Source organism: Equus quagga, chromosome 2 (genome assembly GCF_021613505.1).
Source record: "Equus quagga isolate Etosha38 chromosome 2, UCLA_HA_Equagga_1.0, whole genome shotgun sequence".
Classification (NCBI taxonomy): Eukaryota; Metazoa; Chordata; class Mammalia; order Perissodactyla; family Equidae; genus Equus; species Equus quagga.
This window is the reverse complement of record NC_060268.1, coordinates 177,920,036-177,942,317: the sequence shown is the minus strand read 5'-3', so window position 1 is coordinate 177,942,317 and position 22,282 is coordinate 177,920,036. Positions and strand designations below refer to the sequence as shown.

The following is a 22,282-nucleotide window of genomic DNA, read 5'->3' as shown; positions in this document are numbered from 1 at the left end:
TTCTCAAACACTCGCTGTTAAGTAGAGCACAGCTCAGGCCCCTGTGAGGATCTAACTGATTTAAAACAGGCATACCCTAAGTCTACTGACATCCGTGTAAAACTGGGAGAGTCCTCTCAATCCTGGACTTGGCTGGGAATTCCGACTATCAGGAAAGTGTCTCTCTTCTGTTACATGTGCAGCTTTCCCACCTCTGTTCCTTCCCTCCATATTTATCAGGACTCTGATTGCAAAACCCAACTCTAACCAGCTGAAGCAGGAGAGAGGGGTTTACTGAGGAAGAGGAGAGGGAAAGGGGTCCCTGTGGCACCTGGAAGGTCTCTCCCTTTCTGCCCTTTGTCACAGCCGAATGGTGGCTGAGTTTTCCCTGGGCAGCATCCTCCTGAATCTAGGGAGCAGGGGAGCAGGCTGAGCTTTGAGAACAAAGAGGAAAGAGCTCTCCCCTGGAAGCCCCACTCCAAGCAGGCTGTAGGGAAGAGTTGTGACTGGTTAGCTTGTCCAGGTTCATCTCTGGACCGGAGGTGGAGCGACCCCCGGCAGAACCAAATAGTGTGAAGCGCCTTCTCTGAAGACAGGGGAGGGCAGACAGCAGCATCTCTGTTGACGGCGCCTCCTGCAGAATCCAGTATTTAAAACAACTCTCAGCTCCTTATTGCCCAGATAGATACAACCCAGGCTCCATGTAGGGCCCTTCCTTGTCTCACAGCAACCTGGCTCTCCAGGTTCCAGACCCTCAGGTCTCCTGGTTCTGCCACCCTCTGCCTGGAGCTCTCTTCTCTTCCCACCTCTCCTCTGCCTGGCCAACTCCTACCCCATCTGCTAGCTCCCTCTGTAAAGCCTGCCCCTTCCTCTACACTCCACCTACTGTGTGCTGGTTCACACAGTCAGATTCCATTCCTACCTCTGTGACAGCCCTCCCCACACTGCATTATGTTTCCTCTGTCACCCTACTAGGTGACAGTGTCCTTATTTTTGTATCCAGCAGCTAGAACACTACCTAGCACATGGTAGCTGCATGGGAAATACTTGCTCCAATTATGTTGAAAAGGATAAAATGGTGTGCCTTACAAAAGAAATCGCAAAATAATTTAAAATCAAATAAGCCCATGCTTTGCTACCATCAATTAAGACTCAGCAGGTTGCATACAATTTTAATTAGGATAAATAGAGATCTTTCTCTTCTTTCAATTCATCTTAGAAATTCAATATTTTAGTTTGTCCCAAATCAATTTTTCTCGCCTCCTACAGCACTGCTTTAACATTTCATTGTTCTGAACTCCTCTTTGACATTTTCATAACGACAGCTGGTTCTCTCACCTGCGGAGAAGGAGAGCACTATTGTGGATCCAGAATTGTTTTCCCAGTAGGTAGCTTAGCCATCGATTCTGGATAGTGGGACCTGTGACTTCCAGAAGGGTGGTTCTCCCAACTCAGAAATCTGGATGTGCTATTTGTAGAAGAGTGTGCATGTGTGTGCATGTTCCGGTGTGCATGTGTGCACACCTGCGTGCGCTGGAGGACTGAGGTGGGAGGGAGCAAGGAAGGCCGTGTGTACTGTGAGGGCGACCGTTCGCAGCACGCGCATCTGAGTCTCTCCTGGCCAGGTCTCCCCTGACTCTCCCTGGATAAGCTGAACAGACTGAAGGTCTGTGGGAGCCTCCTTGGGTCATCTGTAAAACAAGGAGGGTCAGACCCATGCACCTGCTGCCTAGACATTCACGAGCAGCCTATCAATGTGACTCTACACTCATCTCTTTATGTTGTTTTTGTTTTTCCACAGAGGTCTCCTTGCTAGCGGTTTCACGGAAACTCATTACCTGCAAGATGGCACTGATGTCTCCCTTGTTCGAAATTACACGGTAAGTCCTACATGTTTGAACCACCATGATACTATGATATCAAATCCTTGTTAAACTTCGTAGCTGCTTTGTCCTAAGCAAAGTCACATGCCCAGATCCTTCACTCGGGCCCCCAGAAGAGCGTGTGCGTCACTTAGTGCATAGATGTTCCATTCTAACTCCAGGGAAATTTGGCCTTGGCCAGGTATGGGCCCGGACAGTCCAGGATGAATTTTACTGGTTTTATGTGCCAGTAAAGCCAGAGGTACGGTTTTACGGCAGGCTCACCTGGAAACCACCTGCCAATGACAGCGGGATGCTCAGTTGCGAAAATCCCTTCTAGAAAACCTAGGCAAAGTTAGAGATGGCTCAGAAGGCAGTCATCCCTGGGCTGAATGTTGCTGCATTAAACTTGGAAATACCTTAAAGAAACTCAAAGGAAAAGGGACTCTGCTTAACCTACTTGTTATAGATGCTCCACCATGTTGATATGATTCTATAACATAGTTGTTACTATCATGTAATATTTGTCACCTCTTAGCTTTTCTGGTATTTAATGTTTTGTGTGTGACTTGGAACACATGCTTAATTTTATTTGTTCCTTTAACAAATACTTGCTGTGCATTCTCTGTGCTCGGCCTCCCGTGTGAATATGGGGCTTCAAAGAAAGTTTCTGCCCTCTGAGGTTTAGGAAGGTTACTTGTCTTAAAGAGCCATGGGTATTTGTTTTAAAAAGAATAAGCAGGCAGGCCCGGTGGCGCAGCAGTTATGTGCACACGTTCCGCTTCTCAGCAGGCCAGGGTTCACCAGTTCGGATCCCGGGTGCGGACATGGCACCGCTTTGCAAAAGCCATGCTGTGGCAGGCGTCCCACATATAAAGTAGAGGAAGATGAGCATGGATGTTAGCTCAGGGCCAGTCTCCCTCAGCAAAAAGAGGAGGATTGGCAGTAGTTAGCTCAGGGTTAGTCTTCCTTAAAAGAAAAAAAAAGAAAAAAGAATAAGCTTATTTAGAGGTAGGCTTTACATTCATAACTGAAGTGTTGTCGAGCAGCTATTACCATCTGCCACGCTTTCTCACTTGTCTGCGTTATGCCAACTCTTGTTTTCTTCATCACGTGTTTAGCACTTGGCACTTAGAAACTGTTACATTCGGACTTCCAGCAACATGGTGGAGTGAGCTGATGGGGCTCTCCCAGCCCGAAGAAAGCACACAAAAATCCTGGGTAAAACGGAGGCATATGAGGATGCTTGTTAATGCCTGGGCAAGTTTGAAAGAGTCAGAGAAATCCCTAGGAGGCAGAACAAGGAGGGATGGAAGCCCAGAGCAATAGGCTGGGGGCTTGTGGTCATGGGGCCCCAAACGGCAATTCAGGGCCCAGAGAGAGGACCTGGTACTTGGGGTTTGGGACAAGAGAAGGTGGGTGTCTATGATTGAGAATCCCATAAAAGCTGGGCCCCCAGAGAAATGTTTCTTCTCTGAAAAAGGACAAGAAAAACTTCAGTCCAGAGAAGGGGCAACAGAGAGAATTGTGTCCAGGTGTCTTGGCTTGAAGAAAGATTTCATAAAAAAATAGAGAAATTGAAACCCCAGATAACCTCATAAGTGTATGTGTGGAAAGGGGTGGACTGGTGTCCAAATTTCTAATACGAGCATAGGCATAGAATTCCCAGTAAATACATGAACCTCAAAACTGGTCCCAAATCAGCAACCCTGGGTCCCTGAAATTGAAGCCAACTCCAGATTTTTCTATAGGGATATTTCTACAGCCCAGATTACATGAGATGCCCACATAACCAAGAACAGAGAATAATAAAATATTAAAGATGAAGTCAAAATTACAAAACACACAATGATAAAAGCCACTGTGAGCAAGCATCAGTGGGCAAGAGAAACAAGAGAATTAGCACCTCCAGAAATGCAAGATAATAGAAAAGTCACAGAAAAAATTTAAATATTTTAAAGAGAACCGAATAGGCTTAATAGAAATTCCAGAGTAAAGATACAGAAAAAAATTAGGAAAAAAGCAATGTTTAAACAGAGTATGATGAGAATGTCTCCCAGTTGAAGAAAGACATAAGTTCCAAGGAAGAAGAATGAAAATGAACCCACTCCAGGATGGCTGGTAGCGAGACTGCAGGACCAAAGATGGAATCCTAAAACCACTCGAGAGGAAAAAGAGAATTGAACTGACAACAGACTTCTTATTAGCAACTATAGAATTAAAACTTCAGAGAGCTGAGGGAAAAGTATTGTCAACCTCCATTCTATACTCAATTAAATTATCTTACAAAAATAAGGGTGAAATTCATTTTCAAAGACGCAAAGACAAGAGAATTTACTATTCTCAGATTCTAACAATATCTATCAAAGAAAAACTACCAAAGAAAATCTTAGTAAGTAGAAAATTGGACACAAGAGTCAAGGGAAGGATGTCAGAGGCAACAGGAAGAAAAGTAATTGCGTGCGAATAAATCTAAAAAGGCTACTTAAAATAATAATTACAACAATAATGACTAAATTTGGATGTTTTAAAACCAGACAGCAAATAGGTTGAAAGCAGTTTAAGAATTTGTATTGTAGTAAGAATAATAAAGATGCTGATTAACTTTAGAGCTTGATAAGAAAGTATGTATCTTGCAAATTAGTATAACCGTTAAAAGAATAGAAAAACAGAATGTATAATTCCAAACGATAGAGGATGGACAAAAATAGTGTAGCAAGCCAGTAAAAGACAGGAAAGAAGGAAAAGAATTTAAAAAGAAGCAGAATAAATATAAACACAAAATAATATGATAACAATGAGTCAACATATTAATCTAATTATATGTAAATAGACAATCTGTTTGTTAAAGTAGGAACAGATTATCTACTTAGAACTTAAAATATAATCCAGCTGCATAATTTTTACAAGATTCACACTCAAAATACAAAATGGTTGGGGCTGGCCCCGTGGCCGAGTGGTTAAGTTCGCGCACTCCGCTGCAGGCGGCCCAGTGTTTCGTCAGTTTGAGTCCTGGGCGTGGACATGGCACTGCTCATCAGACCACGCTGAGGCAGCGTCCCACATGCCACAACTAGAAGGACCCACAACGAAGAATATACAACTACGTACCGAGGGGCTTTGGGGACAAAGAGGAAAAAAAAAAATACAAAATGGTTGTAAAAGAAATAGAAAAAGATATAGTAGACAAATCTTACCCAAAGAAAGTTGCCACAGTAGTATTAACATCAGACAAGCTAGATCTTAGGGCCAAAAAGGGCATTATTAGGGATGAAGGGGGTGATCTCTTAATGATAAAAGGAATAATTCAAAAGGATGGTGAATGAATTGTGAACATCTATGTGCCAGTAAAATAGTCTCAAAACTAAAATAATCAAAATAATTGCCATGAGGAATTCACAAATCCACAACCAGAGAGGGAGATTTTAATATACCTCTCTCAGAAATGAAGATTTTTTAAAATGAGCAGAAATTAATGAGAAGGAAGACAAAAAAATTGAGAGAATCAATTAAACCAAAAGCTGGTTCTTTGAAAATATTAATAAAAGGAACAAAACGTGAATCAAGAAAAGAAGGAAGAATTCCTAAGAAACAATATTAGGAACACAAAGAGGGTTGTAACTATTGCTGTACAGAGATTTTTAAAATCACGAAAATGTTGTGAACAATGCTAACCGTTTTCTTAAAAATGTGAATTCCTAGCACTAGTTCAAGGTGAAATAGAAAAATTTAAATATAACTATATAAAGAAATTAAATCAATAATAGTATTTTTTAAATCCACCCCCCAAAATAGCATCAAACCTAAATGATTTTATCAGGTGAATTTTATAAAACCTATAAAGAACAAATAGTTCCTGAGAATTAAAAAGAAAAAAAATATATATTTAAAGGGAGGAGAGAGCAACTACCAAAATCAGAAAAAGAGCAGCCACAAAATGAATATTATAGACTAGTTTCAATTATGAACATAGTTGCAAAAATCCTGTAAAATAGTTACAAATATATCCAGCACATATTTTAAAAAATACTTTTTGACCAAATGGTACTTATCTGAGAATGCAAAGATGGTTCAACATTAGTATGTCTATAATGTAATTCAATGTATTAATGTGTTCAGATGAAAAGTGTTATTATAATTGGTACTACTTCTTCAAATCTACTCCATATTATTTATTATGTAGATGAGAAGAGCTCTTGTGGGTAGGAAATGTTTCTCGTATCTCCTTTCTGCCCCCATAGAGCCTCACCCAACATCTTGCATACTCTACATTTTCAAAAAATGATTCATTTAGCCATTGCAGCATCTTAGGTGAGGCCACACAGAATCCATTCATTCATTTTTTCATTCACTCAGCAAACACTTATTAACCACCTTTTGTGTGAAGGCCATTAGGCTATGAAGATGCAGGCTGAATAAAATATACTCCTTGGCATATAAATTCTACTACTAGAGAGGTGGGGCACTTAAAAAACATAAAAACAATTATGTTTTAATATAATTGCTACAATAAGAGGTATATACAAAATACCACTGGAACATTGTAGAGGCCGTGGTTAGTTTTAACTTGTTGGTGGCCATTCCACTAAGACAATGATATTTAATAGTGGTCTTTAAAAATGGGTAAAGAAGGGAACAGTTGGTATGAACCCTTTGGTACTAAAGAGTTTTGACTTTATCTTACTCAAACATGGAAGCCTTAGAAAGTTTATGTGCAGAGGAAGGGCATGTTTAGTTCTGTGCTTTAGAAGGGGTCTCTGATGGCAGAATAGAAGATGGATTGGTAGGAATACTGGTAGAGAGAAGGTGAGAAGATTTGTTAGAGGCCTAATGTCACTGATGAAGGTTTTGCCTGCCGAAGTAGACCTTGCAATGGATGGAACTGGCCAAATTCAAGAGAGCTTGAGGAGGCAGAAGAGACAGGATCCGGTGACAGTGGATGAGCATTGTCACCAGCAGTGCTCTCCTTTCTGGTTAGGCTGGTCGTTGGGCGGTTTGTTTCTCACTGGCACCATTAAGGTGCAGTCTTGGTTTTGAAAGACAGAGGGGGCGATGAGTACAGGTTTGTCCCTGTTGAGTTTGTGGTGGAACAGCCAAGCAAAGGTGTTCAGTAGGCGTTGGAGACGTGGCTCTGCAGTAGAGGAGAAAGATGGAGGCGAAAATGGAGATCTGAGGATCAACCTTAGATATAAGTCAGAGTTGGTGCCATGACTTCACACTTGACTTTCTTTTTTTTTTCCTTTTTGCTAAGATTAGAGTTAGCACTAAAGCTATCCTCACAGTGTGACTTGTTGTTCCAAATAGAAGCAGAAAAAAGAGAGATCCTGGAAATACTCTGACAATAGGCTTGAGTCCTCCAGATGGCCATTATATGTGACGGTGCATGGTACTTGCCTAATACGGGAGTATCCAGGACATGTAAGATATGCTTCCAAAGTTATTTTAACCAATTCGTGTTTTCTGTTTCAATATCCCTTACTAATCTTCCTTTTCTTAGGCATTTTTTGACCTTTTTTCTCATTTGGGAAGAAAAATGCAATATGAGAGAAGAAGAAACAGAGGACTAGATAAACGAGAGTCCGGCCACTGTTGGGTCTGTTTTGGGCTTAGAACGTGAAGAAGGCTGAGGCTGTAACTCCAGCATCTTAGAAAGCAGCCTGGGTGGAAGGGTGCTGGCATGTGACTAGTAGTTGTCTCTGTGGTGGGGGATCCGTATTTTCTATGTTCTGTGATTGTTGTGTGTATGGGGGGAGGGGGATTACATTTTTCTTTCTCCTCATTTTTCCATGAGGTGATTGTGTCAATGGGCAAATGTCTGCTCCATCCCTCTGCTCATCCCTCGCTCCTCCCCATGCAACTGTCTGAAATTTCAGAGAGGAGGAGGGGAAGAGGCAGGCCCTGATAACCCCTGGTGTCTGCTAGTTGGGGAGGGAGTGGAGCCCCTGCCTTGGGAAGGCCATGAGGCTAGCATTGCTGTCTTCCCTCAGTCAATGGTGGGTGAGACTTGCTCACTCCTACATGTAGTATTCTATACAATGGTGTTCTACAGCCCTAACGCCCCCAAGAGGGGTCCCAAGGCTTGGCTAGCAAGAGGAGGATGACGGGGGAATGAGGAGAGATGAAGGGTGGAAATTGCAGGAAGCCTCACTTCTTCTCAGACCTAAGTTATCTCCTCTGACAGAATATACCAGAAGCCCCTTTTTGGAGGTAATTAAGCTGATACTGTATTTTGATCTTCATGGTCCCTTTGAATCTATCTTCAATGAGTAAAGCTACTGGAGGCTAGGTTAATTGATACTCTCAAACCCCTGGAACCAAGAAGCGCATATTGCTTTTACAATTAGAAAAATAAGGACTTTTCCTGTAATCCAGCAGCTACCTTCTCCCATTCCTTTGAGTGCCATTCTGAGCTGTCAGCCATGTTACTGTAAAGATAAGGAGGTAACAGTCTTGTTCGTTAAAGAAAACCCACAGCCCTAGACAGCTGGTCCTTCCAGCAGAAACCCCTTAAATGGAGTCCGAGGCCTCGTATTGTCTTTCGTGGTGAGGAGACAGATGCAGCATTTGGGGTTTTGCTTCTATTGAATCAGGCTGGAAAACAAAAAGAAATGTGTTGACTCATCTCCTTATCCCCCAAAGTCAGCACACAGTGAATTTTCCTAAACTTAAAATTATGTATAAAATAAGAACCACTTTTTGGCTCTAGTGTCTTCTTTGTCTTTTTAATTTAAGCTCTCAACAAATCAGTGTAAGCTGGTTGACAAACAGAGTAGTGGCTGATTTGAATTTTGGAGTTGATCAGTTGTGTTTAATCTCTCCATTGTCCTGGCAGGATGAAGTATTTGTGACTTGATCCTTTACTGACCACATCTCAGGGAAAATTATGGTTTATATTGTCGCTTTGAATAAGGGCTGTGGGAGACAACGCACATGATATTTATGCTATTTACATCCCAGAAGACAGCCGTGGGAAAGGCCGGAGTCGCCCTCCAGAGAGCCTCCTAAAGGCTGCTGTGCTGGGTAGCAGTGTGTCCATCTGCTGCGTGCATGTTAACTGAGTGTCTGCACTGTGCCAGGCGCTGAGAATACAGCAGGGATTAACAGCAGACAAGGGGCCCACGGGGGCTAGAGGGGGGAGACTGAATCACAGACCTGATTGACATCTGTGCTGAGGGCACTTACGGAAAGGCAAGGGACCTCATCTGCTCTAAGGGCTCATGGAAGGCTTCATGGAGGAAGAAACGTGTGAACCAAGATCTGAAGGTTGAGGCGGCATGAACCGGGGACAGGAAACGGAAGGACATTCCAGGCTGATGCTGAGTTTTACATGGAGGGGGGTAAGTGTTTAAAAGTTGACAGAGGCCGGAGTATGTACGACTCGGAGGCCATGGTGATAAATTCGGTTGTCGTGGAGGAACATTGGGAAGCCACTAAAAGATCTCACCCAAGGGGGTGTCATCAACAGGTGTGAGCTTTGAAAAGACCCCACTGGCGGCAGCATGAAGGGAATCAGAGACAGATAAGAGGAGGATTTCAGCAAGATCAGTCACTCAGCTCTTGGGGAAGAGCCTGAAGTCCAGGGGAGAGGAGGTGACTGCTGAGGCCAGGCGCGTGGAGTTGGGGAGAAGGAAAAGTGTCTGACCTTATACACGAGAGCAAGGCCCAGAGAGATTCCGCTTGCTGTATGTGTTTCTCGTTGGAAACATTTATGAGAACATTTGCTATGACACATGTTGAAAGGGAACCACTCAATGTCAACTGAGACCGGACCATCAGATAGGTGTGGAATCCAATATTTAGGTCAAAAGTATTGTTTGGGTGACATCCCATCCATTTCCATGGCAAACGTTTCCTATCAAAAAAGGAGTAGAATCTTCTACACTCGGCTTGGACCGAACGTGTCGGGGCAAATGGCTATTAGGGAGTGACAGTCGGTTGCACTTAGAGAGCATCTGAAAAGTATGAAAAGCTGATTCTGGAGGCAGGAGGGAAGTCAGAGATCATTCACATCTCATAAGTGTACCAGGTATGAGCAAGGCCCATTATCGTCTTCTTTAAAAATGATTTAAAATGGAATTAATTTCCCCACTGTGCTGTACTCTACACACATCTGATTATCAGCTCTCCCAGGCTTGCCTCTCTCTCAAATGGCTGCTCGCTTCTCTCCCTGACAGAGGCCAGACCTTCTCCACTTCCCCTCAGGTCTTCAGTGTGTCCTGTGCTGGTTTCCACCTCCACGGCAGTCGTACAGCCTCTCCTTATGCACTGACACTGCTGCTCCAGCTCACGCCCTCCCTTCTTCTCAACTGCAAGATGCCGTAGCCACCTCACACTCTCCCCCAACTTCCAACCTCACCTAGGATTAATCCAGCCCCGACTCCTGCCTGAATGACCCTTCTAGAATATCTTTCTGTTTATGCCATTCCCTGTTGCACTTAATTTTGATCTTCCCAAATCATCAAGAGCTTCCCCAATGCCCCCTCAATCAAGTGCAAACTTCTTAGATGAGTATTTACATTCCACAGTGGTGACCTGCCCTACCCTGTCATGCACGCATCCATTTGTTCATACCCTCACTCAACAACAAGTGTCTGTTGAGGGCCCGATAAGACAGCTAACATTAAGGAACCATCAACAATGTGCCAGGGCTCTGTGCACAGTGCTTTTCATACATTTTATACATTGTCTGAACCTCACAGTAAATCAATTTTTTGCTATTTTTATACCCAGTTGAGGAATCTGAGACATAGAGGGGTTGAGTAACTAGACCAAGCCCAAAGCTAATAAGGATTCAAACCCACATGGTCTGATCTGAGTTCCTAACCACCATGATACACTGCCTCTGATTCACTTGAAACAAAATACTATAAGTGTCTCTGTTATATGCTCCTGGCTGTGGTGTTTGTTGCAGTGGAATTAGTCTATAAGACTGCAGCCAGCTGGCTTAGGGAATGGACTGGCATTCATTCTCAAAGAGAGACTCTCAGCAAATGCTTCTGGGGGAAAGCAGAGGATGTTCTGCTGAACTGTGGTCCTGGAATATGGGGAGAGGACAGGCCTCAACAGCCATCTGGGAATGTCTCTGAAGCCCCGCTGAGCTGAGATCCGTAAAGGTCTAACACTTTGTGGCAGTGTGCAGAAAGGAGGAGGACACGGTCCCTGTCCTCAGGGAACATACAGTCTGACTACAGATGACACAACTTGCCTGTGACAAGGATGCTTTAGGAGCCAAGCAACAGAAAAGCCAAATCCATGTGGAATCGGAAATGAGTTCCCAGAGGAGGTCCAGGTTTTGGTGACTTTCCTTCTGTAAAGTTCGCAGGAAGAGGAAGGCTCTGGAGAGGCCTTCGTCTGGGGGCAATATTTGTAGAGGTTGGGCTCACAAGCCAGGGAGACAGTCTGCCCAGGCTTAGATGCCAGCTCGAGCACGAACCAGCCATGAACGTGAACCTAAAACAGACCTGACATGGAACCTGGTGCACAGTCAGGCCTTTAGATGGTGAGCCAGCTGTGCCTCTGCTCTGTTTTGATGATTGATTCGCAACAGTTCTTTACCACCCTGGACCGTGTGTTCCTTCTGTAGTCCCTCAGGTGTTGTGATAATAGACTTAGAAAGTACACTGTGGCCAAGAAAAAGGTGGACAAGCTGTGCTGAGAACTGAGCTCTTAAGGCACGTGTGTCGCCATGAAATAGCAGCTGGCCCCTTAGCTATCTGAGTCCAGCTCCTGCCAGGCCCCTCTTGTTCATGTCCGGGGGTCTACCCAAAGTCTCCCCCAGCATCTAAGAAGATCTGGAGCTGAGAGTTAGGAACTAGTGAGAGAATGTAGGAAAATCACACTGCCTTCTCTCTCGTGGGTCAGTGTCTCTCACGTTCATTCGCTCATTCTAAGCAAATGCACTCAGACCGGGTTCAGTGCAGAGGAGAAGAGGTAGGGCTTACAGCCTAATGGGTTTAAATACATATTTCCATCTTCCGGGTCTGTAACAATGCTTTGCATTTCACAAATCGCTTCCTCACAGAATGTTTATTTGATCCCTAAAGCCCTGGGCAATAAGTGGCAATCCCATTCTACAGATTAAAAATTTAGCCTCTGAGTCTCAAACCCCGAGACTTCCGACTCCAGAGGGATCTAGTGCTCCCACGCTTGCAGCCAGGCTGTGTGCAGCACCCTCTGCCGGGAGGTCCAAAGACCGTGGACATGATTTTTTAAGCATTTGTTCTGTAAGAATTCCAGCACAGCAAAATAATGCGAATGGCCCCTGAGGTTGGTCTTCATCGTCTTTTAACCAGACATGGTTCTTGTCAGTGCTGGGAACAGAGAGAGCCCTGGGAGTGTGGGTGTGGCGGCTTATTTCTTAATCATTCTGTCCCAAACACTCTGAGGGCTAAGTGCAATGTACTCGGTCACAGAAACACTCAGGGCTGCAAAGTCACTGTTTCCTTTGCTTGAATGCACTGTCTCCTTGTTTTAGTCTCAAGCAAACATGTCGTATGTGGGGGCCTGATGTTCCATTCAAGGGAACAGAGGCTGGACCGCAGTCATGCTGAAATGCAGGTCAGCAACTCGTGCATGCACACACACACACGTGCACACATGCATACACACACACGCTTACTCACACACCCTCAGACCTCTCCTGTGTGCGGATCTTTCTGAGTGTGGGAATGACTTAACTTTCCTAGGATTCCCCGAGTGACACTGTAATGAGGTTCTGCTGTACTTGAGAAAGCATTCCATTCAAGTTTGGATTTTAGGTGCTAGCCTGTCTTCCCAAAAAGAGAGACTCGTGAGGGCACATGTTCATAGCAACAAGATGTGGAGGGAAGCGGTTTGGCCTGGAGTCGAGAGGCCTAGATTTTCGTCCCTGTTCTGTCACTAACCAACTCCATGATCTCAGACAGTTGTTTAACGAGCCAGGGCCTCAGTTTCCACATCTGTTCAGGGAAGAGGCTGGCTGAAAGAAGAAGGTTGGCCTTAGATGGCCTGAAGCTTCCTTCCAGCCAGAACACTGTGTGATTCAAATACTAAATCAAGACAGTTTGGCACATTGCATATGGTCGGGGGAGGCCCTTTAAAGTTCCCAAGGAGAAAAGAGCTGAAAATAATCTTCGCTCAGCATATTCCCTAACAGACTGTCTGCTCGCAGCCCTTTTTAATCACAAGGTCAGGCCATTTTTTGTTAGCAATTTAGCATATAAAATTCCTTTCTTTCTAGTCCACTGAGAGTTGGGTAACAGAATTTTGATTTTACTTCCCGTATGGCCTAGAGTTGAGGGCTGCTATTTTCAAGCTCAAGAGCTCTTATTCCATCTTCCTCTTACCCACCATTATATTTGATTGGTAGTATTAAACAGGAGGAAAATTTATTTTACTGGAGTGGAGAAATGCATCAGGTTAAGTAATAAGTATATGAAATACATGGTTCGAGGTTTTGTAAAGGAAAAGATGTAATTTTGTGGTTATGCATATTTGGGACTGTTTTCTATGGTATGTTTTGTTGGTAGAAATAGAATGTTTTGGATCAGCAGAGCTAGACAATGACGACTATGCTAATAGGGCAATGTCTTGTTCGGCAACGTCTTTACAGACGGGAGCATGATAAAAAAGACGGTATGGTTTGACACGCTTGAGGCAATCGAAAGGGATGCAGTTTGGGAAAGTTTGCAAGGGTGATTGTTGTGATGGATAGAGCCAGTGCTCTCTGGGGCACGAGACCTCCTTAGGCAGGAAGGATGCCTGCCTCTCTGTATCAGTGCATGGGTGGCAACCTGGCCCTTGGATATGGGGACACACGCTCACCCGGAGACTTTCCTGAGTGGGCACTGCTGGCCACTGACGATGATGCTACCTGCACTGCTCCTCCCGCTTCAGCTGCCACCAAAGGGGGTCGTATCCCCCAGAGGGGTAGGAGGGCCCATCCCTTCCACTCCCCACAATCAAATTCCCCCACCAATTATGTGACACATGGTGTGACAAGTATGTCTTTGTGAGTTATGAATTTATCTATATGATGACTTACTATGTTATAAAAGTGAAATTGCATTTGTTTAAACATTCAGTGAATCATATTGCAAAAAACAAAACTTCATGAAATTGTAATTGTCCTGGAGAACCTGGAATTTGGAGTTCTGGTAATTATGCTTAGTAATCGCAGAAGTTAATCACTGCTTAGATTAGTCAGGAGTGAGCAACGGGCTTGTTAGTCAACTGTCTAAAGGTAAATCAAAAGTGGTTTTAGAGCTAAGAAATAGTTGTTAACTCTGGTAATGACGAACAGAGGTGGGTTCTTTCAGGAGAGCTAAGACCTACCGCCTCCTCTTCTGTAAGCAATACTTCAACAAGTTGTTGAACTGGAAATTAATTTTATACTAATTTGTTCTCAGCTCATGCTTTAATGAGCTTATATTTCTGGGTATTTAATTTGAAAGTACATTTGATAAATAATGCATTAAAAATAAATTGAGACTGAGAATAAATGAGTTTGAAATTTCAGAGGTCAGTAATTAAGATTATTCCCACCATTTGGTTTTTCACTTTTTAACCAATCCTTAGCTGCCTATATTTCACATTTCTCTAAAATGAGGCAAATTCTGTAAAGTGTGGAACCCCTCAAAGATATGTAACAGTCAAAAACCAGTGATTCTGCTTACCCGAAGCAGCCTAAACTGTAGCATTGGCTGCTATCCTTTCACTTTCTGACTCGTCTCAGCTCAGACATGCCTGCAGGGTGCCCAGGACTGAAATCCTCTCTCCAATCCCCCATGTAGAGGGAACAGGGACCCTGCTGATGCCCTGGGGCATTATGATCCAATTACATGACCCTCTCCTGTTTAGAGAATTGTTATCTTGTCTCCCTTAAGTACCCAAGCCAAAGTTATCTCTAGAGAGGGGACTGTAGAGCCTTTCAAAGTTATTTCACATGGAAGCTAAAGAGGCAAGCTGGCAGCAAGGTCCCCATGGCCTGGTGGATGCCTGATGCGGCTGGCAGGCGGGTGCCCCCACCACCCTCCGTCATGCACACTTTGGTAAGCCTCGCACTCATTGAGAAGGACAGCCTCTGTAGGGGGAGGAGCAGGGTACTATGAGTGTCGTGCTCCTGCACCTGAATCTTCCAGCCGAGCAGAACGAACCTGGGCCCTGAACTGCCACCCTCCCCGCATTGACCACTGTCTTTGCACATGCTCTCCCTCTGTGGGCAGTTCCCTCTCCTGCCTTTGTCCCTGGACACCTGGCCGTCCCACTCCTCAACATTGTATGGGAGTCCACAAAACTTTCATCATTTGCAGTTGATTTAATCAACAACATAAAAAATCCAAGATATGCTACAAACTGTTAAGCTGGCAAGATGGTCCAGCAAGAGAGTCTGATACAAGATTTGGAAAAAAAAGCAAAACTTTTCCTTTGCATTAAAAATAACAGTGTATAAGACATAATAGAAAGAAGGTCCTATTCATGACATCAACAGACCTCTACAATACCTAGGCACAAGCCTAATGAAAACCCCAATAGCCATATGAAAAAAAAAATCTGAAACTAGACTGAAAGACATAAAAATGCTCTTTTTAAATGGAGAGACGTACTATGTATATGAATAGGAAACCTCTTTATTGTGAAAATACAAATTCTTACTAAATTGACCTATGCTTTCAATGTAGTCCAAGTGGAAATCTCAATGGATTATTACAGAGCTTAAAATTTGATTCTAAAATTCACCTGAAAGAGAAAATAGGCAATAACAGCCTAGAAACTCTTGGAAAAAAGAACAGTACCAAAAGGAAGACTTGTTCTTGACAAGGTTGCCAAGACAAATTGGGGAAAGAATTGTCTAAACAAATGATCCTGGGACAACTGGATATCCACATGCAGAAGAATGAAATGGGACTCTGACTTCAAGCCATGCACAAAAATTAATTCAGAGTGAATCGAAAAGCTAAAACCTAAACCTGTAAAACTCTTAAAACATAAGTGTAACTCTTCCTCACCTTAGGTTAGGTAATGGTTTCTTAGATATGGCACCTAAAGCATAAGCAATCAGAGAAAAAAATAGTTGGCTTGAAGCTCATCAAAATGATCAGCCCTTATACTTCAAAAGATATGATCAAGAAAGTAAAGAGACAACCCACAAAATGGGAGAAAATATTTGCAAATAATATATCTGATAGGGGTCTAGTATCCAGAATATATAAAGAACTCTTCCAATTCAACAATAAAAAGACAATAAACCAATTAAAAGATAAGCAAAGGATTTGAAAAGATGTTTCTCCAGAGAAGGTGTACAAATGAGCAATAAGCATGTGAAAAGATATTCAACATCATTAATCTTAGGAACATGAAAATCAAAACCACAATGATTTACCACTTCACATACACTAGGGTGGGTACAATCAAAAAGATAGATCAAAGGATGTGTTGGTTAGGATGTGGAGAAGTTGGAAGCCTCATGCATTCCTCCCATACACTGGGTCAGCTGCTTGGGGAAACAGTTTGGCAGTACTTCAAAGTTTAAGCAAAGAGTTCCCATATGAGGCAGCGATTCTGCTTGTAGGTATATAGCCATATACCTACTTGTGGAGTACACCCAAGGGAACCAAAAACATATGTCCTTACAAAAACTTGTACACAAATGTTCATGGCAACATCATTCATAATAGCCAAAAAGTGGAAAGAACTCAAGTACCCATCAACTGATGAATGGATAAACAAAATTTGGTCTATCCATACAATATAATATTATTCAGCAATAAACAGGAATGAGGTACTGATTCCTACTACAACATGAATGAACCTTGAAAGCATTACGCTAAGTGAAAGAAGCCGGACACAAAAGGCCACATGTTGTATGATTCCACTTACATGAAATAAAACGAATAGAACAAGCAAATCCACAGCAACAGGAGGTAGATTAGTAGTTGCCTGAGGCTGGAGGAGCGGGCAATGGGAAGTGATTGCTAAGGAGTATGAGGTTTCTTTTTGGAGTGGTGAAAATGCTTTGGAATTAGATAGTAGTGACAGCTGCACAAAATTGTGAATATAATAAAACTCACTAATTGTATGCTTTTAAAAGGTGAATTTTATGGCATGTGAATTTTATCTTAATCAAAAAAGAGAACTTGCTCTTCTCATATCAAAATGTACTATAGAACAATAGTAATTCAAAGAGTGTGGTATTGGCACAGGAACGGCCAACTGGAGGCTTGCCTCGTGGAGCAGCACGCAAATGTGGGTATTCGATAATGACAAGGTAGCATTTCAAATCAGTAAGAAAGCGGTGGTGGAGAAGAGCTGGCTCTTAGTTTGTGGGGGAAAGTTAGATTCCAACCTCACACCTCCACAAAAATAAATTCCAGATAGATTAAAGAGTAAATTGTAAGATTATAGAAGAAAACAAAGGAAGACATATGTACGACCTTGAGGAAAGCCACCATAAGCAATATACAAAATGCATAAAGGGAAAGATGGAAAATTTGTCTTTCTAGGAGCTGGAAACTCAGTACAACAAAAGAGATCATAAGTAAGTTAAAAAGCCATTTCTCACATAAAAACAGGGAAAATATTAATATCCTGAATACATAAAGAACTTCTAGAATCCATGAGAAAAAGTCAAAATAACAAATGTCCTGCAGTACTTCCATCTCCGTCCTATAGTTGCCTTTCAGATGATCCCAGAATGCTGTCCTCTATTCAGTGACAAAGAAAATCTCGGCCCCTTTCTCATGGTGTTATGGGATTTCCTCAGCCACTCGACCCCATGTGGTCTTCCTTCTTAGCAAAGTCAAGGTGGTCTTTGGAATTTTGTCTTTGTTGGGCAGAACAACTGGACTCCAAGCCCTGCCCTGGAAAAAGAGAACCACTGTTGTCATGAGTGGAGGAGCCTTGCGCTGACGCGGGCACAGCTGGGACGGGCTGAAACCCGAGCTCTCATTCTCTTCCTCCTTCGAAGACGCAGCCCTTTGCTGCTGGGCCCCGCACGCAGCTGGCATTGAGAGGACTGGAATGAGGAGTGCTGAGTGTGCTTAGCATTCCTCGCCAGTCGGCCACTTAATTGGGGATGTAACACAACCTTTATTCAACAGTAAAATTAACCTTGATTCCGGACAGCTATCTATCTTCACTAAGGAAGTGTCTGTGCAGTGGTTTCTTTTTGCAAGCGATGACATGGTTAAGGAAATGTAATGCTGCAGGCACGTCACACAGGGATTTTGTTTTAGACTTAGAAGAGCTTCCTCTTTCCTGCTGAGACAGATTTCGGCTCTCAACTGGGCAATGCAGCGAGGTCCCCCCTCTCTCTCCTCAACCCCCTTCTTCTCATTTGCTTTTCTGTTTTCATAAGCCATAGATTTAGGCCTCATTTTATTACGTTTCACAGTGTGCTTAAATACCCCGTACGGTTCCTCATCTCATTACAAAAGACAATTTACGTGAGGGTAAAACGGCGATGTCAAAGTGATTTGTTCTGCTGCTGGATTTTGTAAAACATTCTACATCAGGGCTTTCCTGAAGGATGTCAGAGAGACAAGAAGGGAATCGGGATGCATTTTAAACTCCTATTGATAATCTCTCCGTAAATCAGATATTCCTGCCGTGGGTCCTGGCTGGGTCACATTGGGCTCAAAATTAAATATTAACACTGCTGGTTCGACATTTTGTGCAAAAGGGAATTCTATAGCTAAAAACAAGTGAAGACGATTGGAGGCAGTTGGTTTATTCTGAGTTGGGCAAGAAGATATGACTGAACTGACTTTCTCCTCCTTTTAGGGTCACTGTTACTACCATGGACATGTGCAAGGATATTCTGGTTCGATGGTCAGTCTCAGCACTTGCTCTGGTCTCAGGTAAGTGACCATGACAGTGACGGCTCTGATCTTAAGCACAACTCCTGCAGACCACCTCTTTCTTCTTCTGTTCACTCTACAGCACTGAGAGTAAATGTTGGGGCCTCACCTCCACCTGGCAAGACAGAGAAGGCTCTCACTTTACAGCTCGCAAGAGCACACCTTCCCCAGGGTCACAGTGGCTCTTTTGAGGCCATTCTCAGGCCTGGTAGGTTGAAAGTAGTGGAACTGGCTGAGTTTCATCCTCCAAGGATTCTGTGTGTCTTTCATTTATGAGCTCTGATGCTTAAATCCCAATGTTAAAAGATAGGACATTAGGTATTAACATTTAAGATGCTTGCTTAATAAAAACAAGAAGGCCCCCTCTTGTTAGGAGACAAAGTAAAAGAGCTAATTTGACCCAGATCCAGGTGATCTGAACACAGGCATGGATGATAGGGGCTTTGGCTACAGTCCAAGAAACAACGCCCTTCCGCCGCTGGACCAGCCAACCCTGGTGTTTCCTCACAGCCCCTCCTTCTGAGTCACAGTCGTTAGCCGTGAGGTGGCTCTGCTGTGCTCCCCAGGAAAACCAGTTTGTCTGACAAATTTCCAGCTGCCTCAGCCTTTTCACTGGATTTATTTATCGAATTTGTAAACTAACAGCTTGCATCCTTCAAGTCCTGCTTTGCTGTGGCACCAGAGTGTGGTCCTGTGGAGGGAAGAGAGAGAAGGGCCTGGGAGAACGTGCCAGCTTGAGTGAAAAGCAGGATGGCATCTGTGAGTCAGCAGTAACCGCCACATCTCTGTGAGTTCTGCATAGGACTGTGGAGAACCAGCCTCTGTACACACACAGTACACACACCACAACACACACACACATGCAACATACTGTGCACACCACACCACACAGACACACCACAGCACACACACACCGTCCCACACACACCATACCACACACATGACAACATACACACCAATACACACACACACCACAACACACAAACACCACAACACCACACACACAATACACCTTGCAAACTCACCACACACAACATGCACACACACTCACAGTCAAGCTCTGCAAATGCAAGTGATGACTTCACTGGCCCTTGGCAGGGTTTTCACAGCTGCAGATGAAGACAGGAGCCTCACGGACAGTTCACAGGAAATGGGCACTGTTTTGGAAACCTTCCCACACATTAATCCTGACATATAGTAGGCATTTAACGAATATTCTTGAATTAATAAATAATCACCTTGGCCAGCTCCTTATTCACAGCAGAGTCATTTGTGACTAAAATTCTCTAGTAGAACAGAGAACACCCAAGTGCAGCGGAAGCCCCTCCCAGCCCTAATGTTCTCACTGGTGGGGGAGGAGCCAGCAGCTGAGAAGCTTGTCACTTGGTGGGGCCAGAGTCAGTTGTGGGGCCTGGGTCAGTGCTGGCTTATCCCCGGGCCAGCAGCCCCAAGGGAGGGGCTCTCCTGCAGGGCCAAGCAGGGTGTCAGGTGTGCAGACGGAGTGATCCCTCGACCATGCCCCTGAGGGCCTAGCACCTTTCCACGGCACCCTCCACCTCTCATTCCAACCGCATTCACTGTCCCCAGGTCCCCCTATGAGCCACTGCCCATTCTTTATGACACAGGTCACCTGCACACTTACAAGTGTGAGGAGAGAGCATCCCGTCTCCCTCTGCAGTTGGCTTTTGAGGTCAGCACTGTTTTGACATCCATCCTCTTTGGCTTATGTGGCACAGGTCCCTCCCTGTAACTGCTGCATAGCATTCCATTCTACAAGCAGACCACGTCTTATCTCTTCATTCCCTCCACGCTGTGCATTTAGGTGATTTCCAGTTTTTCTCAATTGCAAATTGCGCTGCTCGGCATGGCCTTGGGCAGTCTGTGTCTCTGTGACAGGGCTCGGGAGGGGAGGCGCCTGGACGAGGAACGTGGTTCAGAGGGCATGAGCGCTTCTGCTTGTCCCAACAACAGTCCTGCCACTTAGTTCTCCAAGTGCCTGCCCTGATTTCCATTGACCCTTGGAGTATGAGAGTCCTATTTCCACACGTCTTCCCCAATGCTTAATATGTCTGATTCATTTTTAAGTATTTCCCATTGGAATTGAACAGTATGTGCAAAAGCTAATCCTCTCCGCCTTCACCCTACTCCAGTCCCACCCGAGTAAAACATGGCAGCAAATGTGGAGGTACCCCCGCTGCCTGCTCCTCACTCCTGTGCACGCAACCACACGGTCAGGGCTTGGAGTGTGTGCGTGTGTGTGTGTCTATTTTCATAAAAATAGAGTCATACACATCACTCCACAGCTTACTTTGTCCCCAACCCTATCTGTCTCTCCAAGTCAAGAGACACAGACTCAAACCTCTTTTTGTCTCACTTCATTGAGTGTGTACACACACACATTTCTGCATGCACGAATCAGTTGTAGAAAGCACTCTTCATATCCCGTTTGTGTGACACTATTGGACTTGAAAAGTCTGCTAATCTGATTGGAAGTGAACACGGGTCTTTTGTTGCTTGGATTTGCTGCTCTCCAGTTATTCATTCATTCAGTAAACATCCCCTGAGCACTTCCTCAGTGCCAGCGCTGGAGGAGATGAGGGGCGAGCTATGCAGACGTCTGCAGGAAGTGCACTCCTGGCAGAGGGAACAGCGTGTACAAAGCCCCTGAAGCAGGAAAATGCCTGGGGTTTGCAGAGCAGCAAGGTGGCCCATGTGGCTGGAGTGGATCGGGGAGGGGGAGGCGGTGGACAATGAGGGCAGAGGTGAAGTGGAACACAGGATGGTGAGGGGTCTTGAAGGTGATCAGATGCCCTTTGGCCTCCCCGTCGTTGTGATGGGTGCCTTGGGAGCTCTGAGCCCAGGTCTGACTTAACATTTCCCCAGGTCACTCTGGCTGCTGGGCTGAAAACAGACTGTAGGGGATGCGCGCAGAAGCCGGAGTTCAGCTGGGAGCGTTTGCCGTAATCCCAATGAGAGTTGGGGGCCTGGAGAAAGGTGACGACTGTGGATGTGTGAGAGTCTAGAAACGTTTTCAAGGGTGTTAGAGAGGCTGGCGACTCTAGCATTTGCATAAGCTTCTGGCTGTTGCCTTCTCCCCCGAAAGTGCTGTGTGTCTGAGGCTCGCTTCCCCGAGGTAGCATGGGGCACAAATACACAAAAGGACCAAGTTCCTGCTACGGAAAGAAGTAATAACTGAGGAAGCCCTAGGAAAGCCAGTCACCAGGTAGGGTCTCCAGGACCCGGACAGGCCCCGCATGCATGGTGTGCACTGAGGAGGAGGAGGAAGGAGAGAGAAGCCGGCAGTGGTAAGGGTAGCAAGGAAAACCGTGAAATTTGCCAGAAAAAGGATGAAGGCCAGGGATGCTCAGAAACAAACAGGCTTCCTCCAGCAGCGGCCTCCACACGTTTATGGGGAAGTTTTAAATCACACAACTGAGAACAGGCATAAATGGAGGCGTCCAGGTTGACATGCTTGATAATCAGGTGAGTTCATGGATATGAAATTCTTCATAGGTAAAGAGAAAAGGGGTATCTCCAAAGTATTCCCCATAGCTCCTTTTTATAATAAACAAAACAATTTACAAACCAGTGACATTAATTAGTTTG

The 22,282-nt window shown here is 44.4% G+C and overlaps 1 protein-coding gene across 1 annotated transcript in view; it reads left to right on the top strand.

Moving 5' to 3' along the window:
* Window positions 1-22,282, top strand: part of ADAM12 (ADAM metallopeptidase domain 12) — a 334,852-nt gene that overhangs the window by 200,708 nt on the left and 111,862 nt on the right. The window contains exons 4-5 of the mRNA XM_046654059.1: window positions 1,781-1,859; window positions 18,600-18,676. Of these exons, the coding sequence (XP_046510015.1) occupies window positions 1,781-1,859; window positions 18,600-18,676 (156 nt within the window). The remainder of the gene's footprint in view (window positions 1-1,780; window positions 1,860-18,599; window positions 18,677-22,282) is intronic.